The 16,055-nt window shown below is 45.1% G+C and overlaps 1 protein-coding gene across 2 annotated transcripts in view; it reads left to right on the top strand.

The window, feature by feature from the left end:
* Positions 1–10,129, top strand: part of VAPB (VAMP associated protein B and C) — a 51,224-nt gene extending 41,095 nt beyond the window's left edge. For both annotated transcript variants that reach the window (XM_041732469.1, XM_041732468.1), the window contains exons 4-6: positions 3,310–3,390; positions 5,340–5,516; positions 8,567–10,129. In XM_041732469.1, coding sequence (XP_041588403.1) covers positions 3,310–3,390; positions 5,340–5,516; positions 8,567–8,725 — 417 coding nt within the window. In that variant the 3' untranslated portion in view covers positions 8,726–10,129. The remainder of the gene's footprint in view (positions 1–3,309; positions 3,391–5,339; positions 5,517–8,566) is intronic.
* The last annotated feature ends 5,926 nt before the right edge of the window (positions 10,130–16,055 follow it).

Raw genomic sequence — 16,055 nt, 5'->3', positions numbered from 1 at the left:
CAAAATGTGTCAAAGTTTTTAAAGGGGAATGGTGTTTTCAAGGAGGTTTGTACTTTGACTACCTTTATGGTTTTTCCTCAAACTTTTATTTTAACATTTTATGTAACTTTCCAGAATACTATTCTTTTCTGACTTTTTAAAATCAGTTTGCTTCAGCACTTCCTTGTTCTGATGAATTGTGTTTTAAATGGTTTGAGGATTTCTTCCCTTTATACCCCCTTTCCATCCTCCATAGGAAAGGGTACTTCTTAGTATAGGGAATGCCTCTTACCGCCTCTCCCTGCCCACCACCCTGACCCCCACCCCGCAAGAGCCCAGAGGGATGTGAGACTATGGAATACTTAAATGTCCTCCAGTGCCAAAGGGTTTCTTCCTTGCTTGGTTCTGGTAAGCATGATTTTTTCCCCCTCCCTAGTTTCCCTCTTTTTTTTTTTTTTTTTTCCCTGCTTAAATACATGTTTAACCCTTTCTCTAATTTCAGTAAAAATAGGATGACTTTGTTTTTATAAAATGAATAAGTGATATTATATTACTGGTTTTTCTGGGAAAAGGTTATAATGGAAATTCTTCTTAAAGTAAACTTTTTCCACATTTGAAGAAATTGGCAGACATTCTGCTGTCTGCAGGAATCACAATGTACAGATAAACCTTACCTTACACAGCCCCCGCTAGACTGGAGAGTCCACACTCACAGATGGGAAGAGAAAGGCAAGGTTCCCTCAACGTCTGCATCATCACTTTCCAGCTCACCACCCCAGGCTAGGAGACTGGTCACCTGAGGAGTACCTGCAGTTGGGAGGCAATGGTGGCTCACAAAGCACCGAGGTTTTTCTCTTTCAAGTTTTATGCAAAGGGCTTTCTATGCACCACTTCCCTTCGTGTCCCAGTGTCCCATTCAGCCTTTTCTGTTAGTCTTGGAAAAGCACAAATGACCATCTTTGTGGATGTTTAAGTTTGGGGCAGGAGATGAGGGGTAAGCCAGATACCTTGAGATTTGAGAGAGATGAGTGATAATAGACTACCTTCCCCTTTCATAAGAATGATTATTGAGGCATTTACTACTTTCTCTTTTATTCCCAGAACATGATGTGTCACTTCATGTTAATTTGTGTGAGCAAGGAAATGTATGGCAAATACAAAATTTGGAATATCCAAGAATGTATTCTGCTTGGCTTTTGCTGCATGGCTTAGTGACAAGAGCATGGGCTTGGGTGTCTTGGGTGTGGGGCTGAGCTCTGCCTTTTACTAATGTTGTGGCCTTGGGCAGTTTTCATTAACTCTCTATAGGGTTGGGTTACCTGTAAAAGGGGGATAAAAACGTAGTTTACACTGGTCGTGGGATTCCGTGTGCTGTGTGTGTCAGACACCTGGCACAGTCTCCAAAGCTGTTGTATCTGAGCACTATTGTAGGCCAGGCCCTCTATATACAATGAGGGTGAATTTCACTCCTTTTTATGATAATTTTCATAACAGTTAAAATTTTTTATATGAAATGTATATGGTAGGAAAATTTGGAAATATACAAATAAGCACAAATAAAACTAAAACTGACCTGTATTTATTTATTTATACTAGACCTAATCGCAGTTATTCAGAGCCTTGTGCTATTTCTTTATTTTTAACTATTTTTTTTTGTATTTTGATCTATAGAGTAGAAGTGGAAAAAATTATACAGTGACTACTCCTATAACGTTTATCTAGATTCACCATTTAATACTTTGCCACATTTGCTTTATTTCTCTTATAAACTTTCTTTTTTTGCCGAACCACTTGACTCTAAGACACAGACTTCAGGACACTTGCTCCTACATGCTTCAGAACAAGGACAGTGTCTTACACAGTCACAGCACTGCCCTCACAGCTGAGACGGTTGACATTAATCCAATCATATTATCTAACCGAGAAACTCCAATGCCGCGTTCTCCAGTTGCTCCAAAGTGGCCGTTGGTTGTTCTTAGTCAAGTAGAGTACAGTACCCTCAGCCTTTTTTGTTTTTCATGACTTTTAATTTTTTGAGACCAGGCCAGTTCTTGGGTTTGTCCACTTATTTCCTCATGATTAAATTCAGGTTAAATGTTTTTTAGCAAGAATATTCCATAAGTAATATCATGTATGCATCATATCAGAAGGCATTCAGTACTGGGTTGTCCCTCTACTGGTGATGCTAAAAGTTGGATTACTTTGTTAATTTGGTGACTGCCAACTTTCCAGTTCAAGGCAAGGTTGCCCCTTGTGGTTAGTATGTGATCTTTGATACTCTTGAGTAATTGGACGCTTGGAGACCACGTGAATAACCTGCTCACCAGCAGTCTCACCTGGTGGTTTAGTGTCTAGTGATTGACCCTTGCTTGATGTTCTTTTGACACACAAAAGAACTTTTGTATACTGTGTGTATACAGAGGAACAGACTTAAAATATTGTTTGTAGCTTCTTCACTTAATGTTCTGTGAATTTTCCCTGTGTAATTAAATACTCTTCAGTATCACTTGTGAATGGCATGCTGTTCCACTGAATGGACCTGCCATGGTTTATTTGGTAGTTCCTTATTGCTTGACATACAGATTGTTTCCTATTTCTGGCTCTTGGTACCTGTGTTGCGCTAGCTGCCTCCTGCATGGTCCTGGGCCGAGGGTGGGAAAGTTTGTTCTTTTTTTCTGTGTTAACCTTCCTGCTACGCTGGTCTGCAGTTCTCAGCATACCCTGGAATTCCTGCCCTCCACTGCCCAAAGGAGGAGGATTAAGCCAGGAGTACATCATCCCAGAGCATGGCTTTAGTCAGGAAGGTGTCCTCACCAGCAGACCGGAGAGAGTGGGGGGTCAGCCCAGACAGGGGTTCACTCATTAGTTCACCCTGTTGATAGTTGGCAGTGTGGTTCTAAAACCACTCCCACGTAGTATATGCTACCCTAAGAAGGATGTACCTGACAACATAAGTTTTATTTTCTTAAGGAGAGCCAGAGTGACCTCTGACCACCCAGACATAATTTAGAACATTCCTCTTCCTTCAACAGTGGTTGTCTCTGTCCCATGTGCTTCCCACAGACTAGCAACAGGAGCAGCATTGGTTGACTTGGAGGAATCAGGCAGCAGGACTGGGATTTGGAAAGTGTAATAAATATTCAGGAAAGCTAGTGTATTTAATCTTGTCATGTTAAAAATATTGAAATCGCAGCAGACGTAAGTTCTTTGTTTGATATACATCAGGGCTTTCTCATTAAGAGTATTTTTTTGAAATTGTCAGTTATAGGAAGAAAATTATTCTCCCAGCAGCTTTATAATATCCTGATTATTAAATTTAAATTGTTTTAGTGGAAGGAGGCAAAACCGGAAGACCTTATGGATTCAAAACTTAGATGTGTGTTTGAATTGCCAGCAGAAAATGATAAACCAGTAAGTATGTTTATAGTTAACAATAATTGAATGTTGCAAGCTGATACTTATTTGCATACCATCTCCTGCAAAACCAAGATTTAAGTTGGCAAATTATTTTCCTTCTTCTGATGTCTGATGAAAAAAATAAGCTGAAGTCAACAAATAAGTGGGCCTTCACGAAATCAGCCTTTGAGAGACTTGCAGAAAGAGAACTAATTGAAACAATTTTTTTTCTTGAAAAGTGCAACCTGTTGGCTGTTGAAATGTCATAAATCCTAAAGAGTTTCTTTTACTTGGCAAAGTGATAGGTTGCTGTAAAAGAGTGGGTAAGTCTAAAATGGAATAATTTGCCGTTTATCATGGTGCTTGAGGGACAGGTGGTAAGCTCTCAGGTTCTGTTGCTGTATAAACTGCTGTCTTAGGGCTCTCTGTCTACTCTTTCCCCTAACACCACCCCACCACCCCTTTTACCTTCCTGCCTCTTTAGTCAAAACCTGCTTTTAGATTAGGGTTTCTCAACCTCAGCACTATTAACGTCGGGGCTGGATCCTTCCCTGCTGGGGGATGCTGTCTTACCAGCATCCCTGGCCTCTCCTCACTATGTACTAGTGAGGTGATTACTCCTCTTGGGTAACAACTAAAATGGTCTCCAGACACTGCCTATTGTGCACTGGTGGGGGCAGAAGCACTGTCCATTGAGTCACCCCCTGTGCTGCCTAAGTTATTAGCATTAAGGCATATGTCGTAAGGGAAAGGACTAGCTGCCTCCAAGCTGTCAGCTCGCTTTTCTCCATGAAACTAAGGGGCAGGCCTGTCATGGCCCTTGCTCATGACCAGTTGAAGAGAGAAGACTGTATCTGAAATGCTAATTTGGACCTTCCTTCCACTTAGTCGGAAAAAGTTTAATTTGTATTAAAAACACCCTGTAGAACATTCCACTACCCTGGCTGTTAATAGCTGGAGTTGGGAAATCAAAATGCTCACATTCTGTTAGCGTTGTCCATAGTGATCTCCGGAACGCTGTTGATTTTGCCACGGCTACTGTATTTTCTTCCTGCTCAATGACGGACCACCATCATTAGCCTGTTTCTTTGAACGGGTAATGGGATTTTTGTTGTTGTTGATTTTGACTATTCCCATTGCATATTTTGTCCCAGGAAGGTTGATTTGGGAAGCTGTGAGACCTGTGCTCTGCTCCTGGCTCTGTGCTGTACCAGCTTTGTAGATGGGAGCCATGCTGTTTGCAGGGCTCTCCTCTTCTCACCTGGAAGATGAAGAGTCATACTAGAGAGAGTGCAATAGGGAGAGCCAGTCGTGTTCAGTGTGCTGCATGGAACCTGCAGGGCAGTGATGGCCAGCACATCTGACCACTTCCATGCCTTCCCTGGTAGTGTCTCCTCCCCAGGCACTCTCCAGAGGCTGTCGTCATGGTCTCGGTGGGGAAGTAGAGGATGTGTAGCTTCCCTCGATTGAAATAGCAGACACTAAGCTAGTTTCACCCTCAAACCAGCTTCGAAGTTCTGAGTTCGTGAAATAAATCGCCCTCTGTATAACATTCTCCCTGGCCTCCCACCTCCCCCATCCCAGCCCGTCCTGGGGATGTTGTGGTCTTCCTGGTGACAGTAATTTGTTGCTAATAACTCCTGAGCTTGCACGATTACGATATGCTAATTTTTACATGGCAGGAATTTGATCGTGCAGTATGCACAGGCTTTTTTCTCTTCCTTTGAAGTATTAGTCTCAGCCGAACTTCATTATTTGTCCTTATCCATAATTTCTGGGGCCCAGTTGCTTTAGATTATTAAGATTCTAGATAAAGTGATCCATTTTTAAAATAAATGTGACATTTTACAGTGTGGATGAAACGCTACCACGTGTGGTGTTTGCTGAGAACTACTTTACTTTGCATAAAAAAGTCCTTTATTACATAGTTGGTGACACTTGGGCTTTCATTTATTTCTGAACAGCATGATGTAGAAATAAATAAAATTATACCCACAACTGCATCAAAGACAGAAACACCAACGGTGTCTAAAGCTCTGAGTTCTTCTTTGGATGACACTGAAGTTAAGAAGGTGATGGAAGAGTGTAAGAGGCTGCAGGGTGAAGTGCAGAGGCTCCGGGAGGAAAACAAGCAATTCAAGGTAATGGCATTTTCTTTTCTTTTCTTTCCTTCCCTTTCCCTTTCCCTTTCCCTTTCCCTTTCCCTTTCCCTTTCCCTTTCCCTTTCCCTTTTCCTTTTTAAGATTTTATTTTTTAATTTTTTTTTTTTAATTTATTTATGATAGTCACAGAGAGAGAGAGAGGCAGAGACACAGGCAGAGGGAGAAGCGGGCTCCATGCACCGGGAGCCCGATGTGGGATTCGATCCCGGGTCTCCAGGATCGCACCCTGGGCCAAAGGCAGGCGCCAAACCGCTGCGCCACCCAGGGATCCCAAGATTTTATTTTTTTAAGTAATCTCTCCACCCAACATGGGGCTTGAACTCACAACCCTGAGATCAAGAGTCACATGCTCTATCAACTGAGCACTCCAATAGTGTTTTATTTCTTGATAATCTATAAAAAACAGGGACTTTTTAACACTCTGATCTTGAGTGGGGGAGTTGACAAATCCCTGAATTTGTAGTTGTTTTGTATTTACACATTCTTCCCCTAGGGAGAAATTTCTGTGGCTTTCATCAGGTTCTCAAAAGAGCTCTGATTCCCTCCTGCCACCCCACTCCCACCCCCACCCCCACCCCCCAAGTTAACCAATGTCTCTGAGGAGAAGCTTTTCAACTATTTAAATTCTTGTTCCCTTGTATTTGATGTGTTGTAATAATGTATTTCATCCTCTAAACCTTTCTGTGAGTAGGGATTGTTACCATCCCCAGTGTACAGGTGAGGAGACTGAGGAGCAGAGGTTAAGTGACTTGCCTGAGGTCGTACTTGGAGTGAGACTTGAACCCAGGCTTTGTGCCCTGAGCTCACAGTGGTTCCATTCTCCGGCCTCAGCCTGCAGACTCTTGTCCTCTTGTAAGAGCTCCTCTTGCCTTCGCATTAGTGTAAACTGAAGATAAATTCTGAGACTAAACACAAAACTGCAGTGGTTATCCTGAATTCACAGTGTCAAACCCTACTGTATCCCCAGTAGGTGAGAATCTTTTCTTTAGGAGGGTAAATAGGTAAATACCTGTATTCTTTTAACATAGGCATAATTCTGGTTTTTGAAGATTCTAGGTGGGTCTGGGCAGTAGGATCTCCTCAGACTGTTCACATGGTGATGAGATTGGAGATGGGAGGTTGTCACAGTAGACAGGTGGAGATTATAGAAGGAGAAACCCGGGTCTCCAGCTTGTGGCTGTTGGAGAGGTAGTTGGCATGGGTGTTGAGAGGCTCAGGTTGAACTGGGCAGTAAAGGAAAGTAGGGTGCACTTCATTTGGCCTTGTTGGCCTACGGTGTTATGCCAGTGACTGCTCACACTTGACTAGCTCTGGATCTGTGATGGTCACAGCATCTCCTGGGCCTCGACTCACAAAACCTGTCTGAGGCGCCGTCCAGCTTTAAAAGTATGTCTATTTCAGACATGGTCTTGAAGAGAATGGTTCTGAGCATCTGGTCATAGGAACGTCTGTTGCAGCTTAAATATGAGGCTGGTCTATTCACTTCTCGATCATGCCACTCACCCATGCCCTAGGCTTTTGCTCTTTAACCACCATAGCACTAGACACATGTAATAAATACATTCCATTCAGTTGACTTCTCCTTCTTTTATTCTGACAGTGCTATAGATACAGGAGACCTGACAGTGTCTGGAGAATGGCATCATCTTCTTTTTTTGCAGTAATCTTGATTTGCCTCGTTCAGTAACTTCTTTTAGTATGGTGTAAATTATGAAGCTGACACTTTACTTTTTGACTAAAAATCTAAGATATGCCTAAAGCTTCTCCTTGAGTGTATTTCTCTTCAGAAACAGAGTCCTGTGCCGTTTAAAGTGATAAATAGGTAGAAATAGCTTCTGTATAAACCCAATAAAATAAATGCTGTATTTTGCTGTGCCCATTTTTTTTTTGAAGTTAATCGAATAACACTAGTCATTTATCACTGTGCAGCGATATTGGCCATGCCCCATGAGCAGAATATCTTTAAAATATTATCAGACCAATCTTGACGTTAGAAGATTCTTTATCCTGCCAAATACTGATTTCTTGTTTTGTGTTGTTTCATTCTTTCATTTGGCCAACACATTTTCTGAGCCCCTCCCATGTACTAGCACTGTGGGCACAAATACAAGCTGTCCCTGCCACTGAGGAGCTCCCTGCTGACCAGGGTAGCTGGGGACAAAAGTACTGATGAGCTGAATGATGAGTGGCCCCACAGAGATGGCCACAAGTGCTGTGGAGAGTCAGCTCAATGGCCTGCCTGTTGTCTCCAGGACGGACAGGTTTGGGGATGAGTAGTTGGGGTAATTAGCTAGAGATGCACCTGAGCCCAAGTACAGAGGCCTTGCTGCATGCCCTGTGGAGGGGTGTGGAGTTGGCCTTGGGAGTAAAGGAAGAAAAAGTTTCTATTCCATGTATTAAGTAGAAAAATATCTGAGCTGCATATATGAGATTCAGTCACATTTTAATATTCCAAATACCGTGTTTTCTGTCCAGCAGTCTACATGTAACTCATCAATACAGAGTTCTGCATTTGAAAGCTGCTGCCCCTTTGTAGTTTCTTGTGATTTTTATATTTGTGCTTTGAGAAATGCCTATCATTTCAAAACTGGATGACTTGGTTAGGGAAGCCTGCTCCGTAGAGGGAGGGAGGACAGAGAGGGTAGGAGTCCGATGTAGAATGGTGGCCCGGAGGCATGGCCAGAGAGGTAGATGGCTTCTGGGGGCAGAAGAGACTGGCTGAGCCTTTCAGAGGCTTTTTTCTGTAAGTCATGGGGAACCAAGGTACTTAGATGTATGGTATAAAAAGGTGCCTAGCAGCATTGTGTAGGTGGGTGGAAGGAAAGAGGGGTTTCTGGGAATATTTTCTGAGTGACCTCAACCCAGTACTTTCTCTGTGGGATTCAGTTTCTCCCTTTGAAAAATGAGGAGGCTGGCCCACACCATGTGATTCAAGTGTGTTTTTTAAAGGCCCATCCTGTTGAACTGTACAGTTGACTTTTGCTTCTGGTGCCTTGGGTTGTCTTTGAAATGTGCCTTTGCTCCCATAGGAGGAAGATGGACTCCGGATGAGGAAGACAGCTCAGAGCAACAGCCCTGTGCCTGTGTTAGCTCCAGCTGGGAAGGAGGAGGGCCTCAGCGCCCGGCTCCTCGCCCTCGTGGTTTTGTTCTTCATCGTCGGTGTGATCATAGGGAAGATCGCCTTGTAGAGGCAGTGGGCACAGGGCGGAATACTGGATTGATGGGCCCGCCATCCCCTGGGCTTTGACTTTATCATAACCATGTGTAAAAAAGAAGTTCATGTATGATGACATCTCACAGGTCTTGCCTTTAAATTACTCCCTCCCTGCGCGTGCGCACGCGTGCACATACACACACACAATTATAACGTAACAATCCTTTAGAGAGTTAAAAATGTATAGTAAATGATTGGGGGAAAAGAATGGTCTTTATTAATGACAAGGGAAACCGTGATTAAATCGTAATGGCATGTCGTGTCATTTTAAACATGTGTAGCCTTGGTACATGGGGCTGGGTTGATTACTTCTCTTAGAACAAGACACTCTTCCTGCCTGTTGGTGCCGGGCCTTGGGGAGCTGGAACCCGGTGCGGTGGGGAGGGCCGTCATCTCCACATAGCAAGCCCCACCCACTCACTCACTCTCTGGGCTGCTGCTCCATGTTCTGTCCCCGGCTGTCTGTCCCCGGCTGTCGGTTCATTGGGACTGATGAACAGGGTCAGAAGCCAGTGGTATTGTGCTGTGGCAGCGTCAGATCTGCCCATCAGGAGCGAGAGGCAGTGGGAGGCAGCAGGAGGTGGACTGACCCAACACTTTGGAAATGAAAGTCAATGCTTTGTTCTCTTAAAGGGACCAAGCTAAATTACTGTTGGTTCATGTAGTGAGATTGAATTGTTATTGAGAGATGTTTAATGCATATTTAACTTATTTAATGTATCTCATCTCATGTTTCCTTATTGCCACAAGATTATAATTAATGCTGTGGCCTAAAAATCACCTGTGCTACCTAATGCCAGTGGGTGACGCTGGCACTGCTGCTGGAGAGCTGTGGGCTCCTCTCTCTCTCTCTGTTTCTCTCTCTCTCTCTCTCTCTCTCTCTCTCTCTCTCTCTCTCTCTCTCTCTCTCTCGGTTCTGGGCTCTATGTACGCTTGGAGGTGTGGTTTATTGGAATGTTGTAGAACAGCTGCCAGAAGTGTTTCACTGTGTAAATAAATAACAACTGTCAAAGAGAGGGAAGTCCTTAGTAGCAACAGTCAACTCTGTTACCCTTTCTAACTGGAGAAGACTAGCTGATCTTGTTTTTTTCCCTCATTACCCCTCAGCCACCACTCATTCTTCCAGCACATGTGCCCCAAGTCTGGTCCTGACCTTTCCCATGTGGCCCTTGCTTGGAATGAGGCAGCAGAATGGTAGCAGACAGGGAACCAGCTGGGTGGGGGCGGGAGAGGGGTGAGAGGCTCCAGATAATCGTCAAGTAGTGATTGAGAGTTTGACTGTAAATTAATTTTATGCCATAAAAGACCAATCCAATTCTGTTTGACTATGTAGCATCTTAAAAAGAAAAAAAATTAAAATAAAGCCCCAGAATTAAGAGTTCTTTTGTCATTTTGTCACACTTGCTATAGGGGGGAAATTATTATCCTTATGATCCTCAATATTATTTTGTTATTGGAAGGTTGGTTTTAAAATGAGCCCTATCAATTCAATGAGAAATATATATGTTTAATGATTTGAAGTGTGTGTGTGTGTGTATGTGTGTGTGTACTATTGGCTTCAACTGAGAGTGTAAAAATAAAACTGCTGGAAATCTTTAAGCAGCTGGTCACCCTTAACCTTTCCATTGCTTTGCCCCTCAGTAGAAAGAAATGTCTCCTCTGTGTCAAGGAGCCATGCAGAAGATTAGGGACCGGCATGCTGAGCATGGCTCCGGGAAATGGGTGGGTTTGAAAAGACAGTCATCAAAAGGAAGACAGTTCTTAGAAGTCATCCACTTGAGTCACATTTCTCCTGAGCTTGGCCAGGGCAGAAGGGCCTCGCTTCTGGCCCTGAGGAGATCTGATCAGGGACCTAGAGCCTGAGAGGCTGGGTGTCTGTGGTCTAAGTAAGTAGCTTCTGTCTTCATGAGAAGTTACTATATCCTGAGTGCTCGTGGGGATCATGAGCAGACCTGGTTCTCAGCCACCCGCCTGGTGGTCAGACTGTGTGGAGTGTGTGCACATGGAGGGCTGCCCAAGTAGAAGTTAGTCCTGGTACTGTCCACGTGGATCCAGGGACTTTGAGAACGGGGTGAAAAGACTGTGCCTTCTGCCATTAATTCTCTGTAAGTGCAGTACAGTCTGTCCAAGTGTGTGAGCTGTAGCGAACCAGTCTTCTTAGCTTCCAGCAGCTCATGGCCTCAAAAGGACTGTGATTAGGAGGGTCTCAGACTGTTCCTGGGAGTGCAGCACAGTCCCATTTCCTTGGAGCAGGGCTCTGTAGACTTTTTCTCAGGGAGTGTGGCTGTGTGTTCCCATGGACTTTATTCACAAAAGCAGCTGGTGGGATTTGGCCTATGAGGCTGGAATTTGCCCGTGTGTGCACGGAGACGACTAAGTTCTTAAAAAGAGTGCCCCAGATATCTGTTCTTTTCCAGATATCTTGGGAAGTGACTTAGCGTTTTATGTATTTGTAGGAGACGACATTCAGCTTCTCAGAAGATGTGGGCCTTTTGTTTGTAGCTGAAAATCAGAATTACAGATCCCCAGTTATCTTTCCAACTAATCCTCCTGTAAAATCTCTCTTTCCTTTAGAGATTATGATTTGGTGACGGCATCTTAATTTATGAAGCTTTTTTGGCTGAACAGAAGGGAACTCTCCCCCGGGAGAGAAAGGAAGGTAATGGTGGGAAGGTTGGATATGATATGAGTCATCCCATGAGTAGAGTGTGTCAGGAGAGGGAGAGTGTGGCACAAGCGCTGCTAAGGGTCGGGGGCCAGAACTCAAACCTGGGGAAGTCAGCACTTTTGAGTGTCTCTCCTGGAATGACAGAAGAGGAAGCATTAGAGAGTGAGGCAGAGGGTAGATGTGTGGTCCTCTCACGTGGCCTGGCCTGTCCCAAGAGGGGAAGAGTCACGTAGAATAAAGTGGCGCGGCATGGGCAGGCCAGACTCCTGCCTGGTGCCTTGGGCGCTGTTTTGCAGCACCTCTGGGAGCGGTGCCTTTGTTTTAGAAACCTGCCACCGAGCCCACAAATACAAAAGAGATGTAAGCAATAACAATCCTGTAAATTTTTATTGATTGAGTTTTTAAATTGATAATTTAAGCTCTCTCCATACAATACAAAATACCTCTTAAAGACAGCAGGCCATATTATTTGTAGGTATGAGGACCCGGCTTTAATTTTTTTCCTTCATCTAGATTTGCATGTTTTCCCTCTCTAGTCTTCTAAATTGCTGGAACCAGCAGTAATAAATACTGATAAAATCAAAATTGATTTTTACCAGTGGACAGTTTATGCCTAGAGAGATGGCTTATACCTACATAACACAGAAGGGGGAAAAATGAGGAACCTCCAGTGATCCGTGAAAACCTAAACGCTTTCAAACAAATCCCAGGAACAGAACTGCTATCCAAAGATATCAGTGCGGACTTGCAGGCTGTGTTGGGTCTGATAGAACTGAATGCAGTGATAGCTTAGAGCTAAATAGCCTTTCAAATTAATTTGAAAACAAACTGTGTGTGTGTGTGTGTGTGTGTGTGTGTGTGTGTGTATAGCATATATACCATATGTAAGTAGCTTAACATTTTCCAAATGGTGCCTATATATTTTGCACACACGAATCTTTGTATTTGCAAACTCAGAAACCCATGCCAAAACACAGCTCCGTTTGTCATCGTCAGCCCCTTCTGTAAACTAGACCATTTACAAGTTTCTGGGGATGGTTTGTGAAATTCTTGATTTGAACGAAAGATCCAAGGAGGGAGGTGGGACCCTTGGCGTCCCAGGCGCCCCCCCCCCTGCCCAGCCCTCCTCAGGGGCAGGGGCCGCTGCACCCCCTGCTGGCGGGCCGCTCCCCGAGGGCGGCTTCCCCCGGCCTGTCTGGGCGCCTCCGGCTAGAGGCAAGCATGCCTCTAGCCGTGGAAGGGACCTGCTCTGAGGAAGTCCCTGAGAGCCGGGCGGGAGCTGCTACGGCCCCGACGAGCGGCCCCGACGAGCACTGGAGCTGGGAGGCACCTTGGGCCTAGCTGCACCGCCCGCCCAGGGGCTCCCTTGGGCTCTCCCCACCCCGCTGGGTGTGTGGAAGGCCACTTCTCTGTAACCTGCCTCGGATGGAGCTGCTTTGACTGGAACCTTCTAGGGAAAGTTGCTGTTCCAGCCAGCGCTCCCTCTGCCCTGTGCAGACCATTTCCAGAACGTTCCCTTGCCACAGCTGTGACCCGGGGGTGGGGAGCGGGGGGAGCTGGGGGCTCTGTGTTGCACGTGAGGAAATGAAGCTTCCGAGAGGTTACGCTGAGCAGCTTTGCAGAGCCTCTCCCTGGGCACGAAGGCCGTCGTGAGGCTGGGATCGCTAAGGCACGGCCTGGAGCTCCATGCCTCCCGCTCAGCGGAGCTGCGTGGAGGCTCCGGTGCGTGACTCCCACGGCCTTGGCCACTCGGACCGTTTGTACCCTCATCAGAGATGTTGCCCTTCATCCCTCGTGCGGTCACTCTCAAGAAGTAGAACCCAGACTCGCGCTGAGATGCTTTTCTAATTTCTTTTTGAAACTAAACACACTTCAGACTGAGGAAAATGTGTGTTTTCCCTTTTCTGGTTGCCTGAGGATCTCTGCTGATGCTTGCGGGGAGTGAATCTGGGGGCCGTAGCAAGGAAAAACGCCAGTCTGTCTCAGGGAGGCAGGGAAGGACGCTTTCCGCGGGGCTTTCCAGAACCTGTAAATTAAACGTGAAGCGGAGGGCAGTTCATGAGAATAGGTATCACAGAAGAGGCCTGCCGAGGTCAAGGGTGGCCGGCTGCTCGGCTCAGCCCTCGCCCCGAGTTGGTGCCAGGCTTCTCTGGCTAATCCTGGAAGGGTGCAAGTCACAGCAGACCCTGGTGGGGAGCAGCAGCCAACGGGCCTCCAGCCAGACTCCTGCACCCTAGTCCCGGCTGCCAACCCTCAGCCCATGGGCTCGACCCCCCAGGATGTCACCTGGGGTGCCCGAGCCGCCCCCCTCCCCGCCAGCCCCTGGCAGGGGATCCGGACCTCCGTCTGTAGGGTGTTAGCCACGTCATCTAGGCCACTGAAAAGGTTTCTTTTTACTTACGTTCATCACAGGGGTATTTTGGAAAATTCAGAAGACTGGAACACACACGAACGGTTGTGTGTAATAGTTACAAGTGAAACCCGAGGAGGTAGATGAGAGGTTGTCTCGAGTAATATAATTACTTTGGATTTTTTTCCTAATGGAATTAATTCATTAGAAAATAATCTGCATCGACTCCGTAGAGGAAGAAAAAGCTAGCAACAAAAACATAGCTATTACCTAACTTGCTGTAGATATTTGCAATCATGATACCTTGGAATGTTGCCACAATATGGATTGCTTTGATTAAAAGATGTCAGTTGAATAAAACAGTACCATGGGATAATAGTTTTCTGCTGCTAGATAAATGCTAATGTTTATTTTTAAACCAGGAAACATTGATCCTGTGACAATGCCCTATTAGAATTACTTTATTATACCACAGGGTTGATGTATATTTAATCATTCGGCTAATGGACACGGGCGCAGGACGGCCCGTGTGCTCGCTGCAGTCCCTCGAGTGCCACCCGAGGGGCCCGGTCACTCCTGCCCCGCGCCACCGCCGCCGGCCCGAGCGAAATAGGTCACCGTTCACCCTGTTTCCCTTCAGAACATGCCAACCAGGGTAGACAAGCCCAGTAGCTCGACACATTTTCACTAAGACGTAGCACAGACGAGGATGCATACATAGCTTTTTGTGACATAAAACAATGACAGATTAGCATGCATGTTTCTCACGTCGACTCGATGGTTTTCCACGCGACACGAAAAGGTCTGGTTCTCTCTCTGAACCGGAAGCCTGCATTCCCATCTTCCTTTTGTACTTCAGAAGTAAACTACGTTCAGCTGTGACCCTCCGCCGTGGCATTCGTTTCAAACGAGGTTTTTCCATGGACTCTTCCACTTGGATTCAGAGGTCAGAATTTATTGTCTGTAATACTGAGACCATGTGTACAAGCCCCGCTTGCCTTCAGCATTCATGCGTTTAGCACACATTTATTGGTTTACCTTCTGTAGGTTAGGTGCTGGAGGAGATGCTGAGGAATTAATCAACGGGAGCGATTTGTTTTTGTGCTTTTCATTCGTAAGCAACCTCAGTAAAGTGATTCGAGCTTCTATGTAGAGAGCAGACTGCAGAGTACATTTGGTTCTCATTTCTGCTGCTAGCATTTCCTTTTTTAAGAATTTATAAACTGCTGCCATTTGGAACTTCCTATAAGAAACTCTGAATGATCTATTTAAATGTTCCCTTTACCTCTTCTCTCCTTTGTGAGTAAAGAAGTCATTTCAGCGGTGCACGCGGTCCCCCCCTCTGCTTTACAGCTTTCTCCCTGTCTTGGGGGAAAAAAAAATCTCTGCAGTTTGCGGTGTGTGTTTTTATTCTGACTCCAATGTACATTAACATTTTGGGGATCGAGTATTTTAAGAGATGTCTTAGAATGCTTTCATTTTCATAATTTTTCTTTTCTGTATTTTAAGTCGTATTTCCTGTTTTGACAGAGAATTCATTTAAAAAGTTGGTACAGGAAAGGACTCTACCATCATACGTTCTGGTTATCTGATATGTAATAAATTCATGGTTTTATGGCTGACTTTACATTTCCCGGAGGGAAGGAGATGTATTTCTGCAGTGTCCAGATCGAAAGAGCCATTCACAACGTGTTCTCACATGTTCTGTGTCAGCCTGATGAAACCTGCCCTACCGAGGCATAAACTTTTGTACTAGCCGTCTCCATATTATGTTCAATAAATTCTGTGCTCTGAATATATTTAAAGGATGCTTCAGTGTAAAATTATTTTGAATGGATGGCTTAAGAGCATTTGGATATGCTTTAGAGAACACACTAGGGCCCATCGCTTTTCCTCCGCCACTGACTTTTAGGAACATAAAATCAGTTTAAGATGAAAAATCATAGATATCTTGTGTGACGGAAACAGACTTAAGGGATGACTTAGGTCAACTTCCTCATTTTACTGATGAGCGAACTTTGGCGCAGAGAGCCTCAGCCTGGGAACGGGCCCGTGTTCCTGGACTTCCTGGGGGGTGGGGTGGGGAGGGTTTGTGGTTGATGTAGGGAGTACTAGCTGGTGTAGACTGCTTCCAAGTCTGCACGGTGGGGCGCCTCTAAGAAACGGTGGACAACTCTCCACCTGAACAGTGTTCCCTTTTTAAACGTTAATGACCACATTTTTACCTCCTTTGGAAAAGTAATACCTGCGAACCTTAAGACTTGACACCAGTCCAAAAGACAGCAC

Source organism: Vulpes lagopus, chromosome 18 (assembly GCF_018345385.1).
Source record: "Vulpes lagopus strain Blue_001 chromosome 18, ASM1834538v1, whole genome shotgun sequence".
Taxonomy (NCBI): Eukaryota; Metazoa; Chordata; class Mammalia; order Carnivora; family Canidae; genus Vulpes; species Vulpes lagopus.
Note: the sequence above shows the minus strand (reverse complement) of the source record. Positions and strands in the feature narration are given on the sequence as shown.